This window comes from Cynara cardunculus (assembly GCF_001531365.2).
Source record: "Cynara cardunculus var. scolymus isolate 2C chromosome LG 17, CcrdV1, whole genome shotgun sequence".
NCBI lineage: Eukaryota > Viridiplantae > Streptophyta > Magnoliopsida > Asterales > Asteraceae > Cynara > Cynara cardunculus.
In genome coordinates, this window is record NC_037544.1 from 29,694,120 (window position 1) to 29,696,816 (window position 2,697).

General features: G+C 34.4%; 1 protein-coding gene across 1 annotated transcript in view; it reads right to left on the bottom strand.

Annotated features, from left to right (window-relative positions):
* Positions 1–108: 108 nt before the first annotated feature.
* LOC112500863 ((S)-coclaurine N-methyltransferase-like) overlaps positions 109–2,697 on the bottom strand; it is a 7,535-nt gene continuing 4,946 nt past the window's right edge. Inside the window, exons 4-8 of the mRNA XM_025104469.1 lie at positions 2,159–2,258; positions 1,976–2,086; positions 1,667–1,750; positions 1,341–1,399; positions 109–617 (exon numbers count right to left, since the gene is read on the bottom strand). Coding sequence (XP_024960237.1) covers positions 425–617; positions 1,341–1,399; positions 1,667–1,750; positions 1,976–2,086; positions 2,159–2,258 — 547 coding nt within the window. The 3' untranslated portion in view covers positions 109–424. The remainder of the gene's footprint in view (positions 618–1,340; positions 1,400–1,666; positions 1,751–1,975; positions 2,087–2,158; positions 2,259–2,697) is intronic.

A 2,697-nucleotide genomic window follows, 5' to 3' on the forward strand; every position in this document is an offset into this window, starting at 1 on the left:
TATATATATATATATATATATATATATATATATATATATATATATATATATATATATATATATATACCCATAAAAACACTAGGTTGATATTATAAATGTAGATCATACGACAACAATAAACATACACCGGATGCACGATCACCAGCATCAATGCACTGGATCCCATCAGAACACTGTGGTTAAGTAATCATACACGCCAATGTACTTCAAAATGTTCGATGGAGAATCAATGAAACAAGACAACATACCTTTTGTACTACGAGGAGCTTCGCAACCTACAAGAAGTATATATCGTCACACAATTATAATCCAAACTTCTTGTAGCAATGCTCCTTCTTTTATGACATTTTGAGACATTTGTTTTTATTACTGATACAATGGAAGGAACTTATTTCGTGGTATGATTTTCGTCTCGCAATTAAGATCACTTTTTCTTGAATAAGTAATGTGCGACCATCCATTCTTCTCCATTATTGTAACCAAATAATTCAGCAACCGATATGAAGAATGTTCTCCAATACACGGTCCATTTGACTGCTGAATCCTTGCCGTAAGTTGACTCCATTATCGGCTTTACTGAGGTTATGTTCTCATCCATTCTCTTTAGCCACTCTTCACTGCAACACAACATAAGATATCCAGGAAACCGTGAAAAAACTGTGTCAAAAGTTCCTCCTTTTTCATTTCAAATCATCGAATTAAAGGAGCTAAGCATAGATGAATTCGATGATTTTCTAGAGACGGTTTGAAATGTGTTGGGGGTCTTCACGGAAATGTCAACTCTACTCTTGTGGATAGAAGTCAGGTCTATGTACTGCAACAAAATCAGGTTCATAGGACGCCAAAAGTATCTAAGTGTCCTAATAGGTTGCTTTATATGACCGGAGTTTTTAGGACCATATAACTATGCACCTATATGTAAAAGCGTTGCACTAAGTTTATAGGAGGTTTTAACATGTTTTTTTAGGACACCTCTAAAATTAAGTGCCATATTAGCTTTTGTACATAACACTTTTGCCACGTTTCCTATAAACACATCTTTTTATAGGACACTCCTTCAAATAATGTCATAGAAAATTAATAGGACATTTTATTTCAGAAGTGTTCAAGAACTCGTTAAAGGCACCCAAAAACGTCATATAAACTTATTGCAACGCTTTTACATTGGATTCACAACTGTTTGGGGCTCTAAAAGTAAAACAGTTTAATAAGACATTTAGACATTTTTGGCATCCTATATACCTCATTTCATTGTAGTGGGATATACGGGGTTCTTTTGGTTTGGTTTGAAACTTGCTGGGGGCACAAATGTAAGAAAATGGGTCACATTCATCATTTACCTTGTTTGTGCATAATGTTTCCCATTCAAAAGCCACTGGTGGACTACAGAAACATCATCCTGCAAAACTAAACAGATATGAAGCCTTGTATGCCAAAGACATCACATATTTACATGATGGCTTGTTCCGAATACAGTTGAAGTAAACAAGATCAGTTATAAATGAAGGTTTTGGAAGTACGTCGTAGTAAATAGAAATCGGACCAAAGTAAGTTGCATTTACATGCAATTGCCCTTAAACTACTGCAAATCTATGGTCAATAAATCAAACCATACTAACATAATTGAAGGAAAGAAACGATCAAGAAACCGAATTTGAGAGCTAACCTGAAAATAAAGGAGAAGATTTGCTGAAGGCATCGTACCTCCACTGAAAAAGTACCTGGTTATCCAATCTTCTTCACTAACATCCTGCATGAGGAGCAGCTATCCACCGTCAAAGTTCTATTAAGATATTTGATAACATGAATGAATCATGTCCATGTAATGAATCTTTATAACTGATTATTGATCACTAGAACAAGTCTGCATAGAAGCAAAGAATTTTGAATAATTGGTTCGAAATGGAACTGGTAACAAAAGCATATATTATCCAAATATAACAGAATCTGACTTACAAAGCCATATTAGTTTTACCTCAAAGTGGTAAGCATATGTTTTATGGCAGAAGTAATGAACAAAGAGAAAACCATCTGTTTTCATCCAGTTGGATATCTTCTTCAGAAGATCCTTGTAGTTTTTCATATGCTGTGGAAGCCAATAAAGAAATCAGCAATAAGCATCATAATTTATGATTTTCAGGAGAAATTTAACGAATACCTCAAACATTTCAATGGAAAATATTCGGTCATAGGATCCTTCCATCTCAAATGTGCTGATATCTGCAACAATCACCTCCACATTCTGCAGATTAAGTTTCCTACATGAAAAAGGAGTTAGGCCTTGTTTGTTTTTTCATTTTCAGCTCTTAATTATCACTTATGTCTGATTCGTTCAGATGGTTTGTAATTAAGACTGTTTTTTTCAGAGCCTCTTATCACTTAATAAAGTCTGAAGAAATAAGAGGTAAACTAATATCTTAATTCCTCTTATTTCCCCTTTTCTTTGATTCTCTTTGGCTATTGCTTCTTTCTCCATTATGGACGCCACCGTCCTTTCATCACCCATGTGAAATGCACGCCCCACCTTCTCTCTCTCTCTCTCTCTCTCTCTCTCTCTATATATATATATATATATACTAGAAGCGTACTCGCACAATGCAGCGAGATACATCATGATTTTAATATTTCATTTTATTTCTTATCTCATTCGATGTTATAATATGGCTTTATGTGATTTTGAGAAAACGATGATGTTTT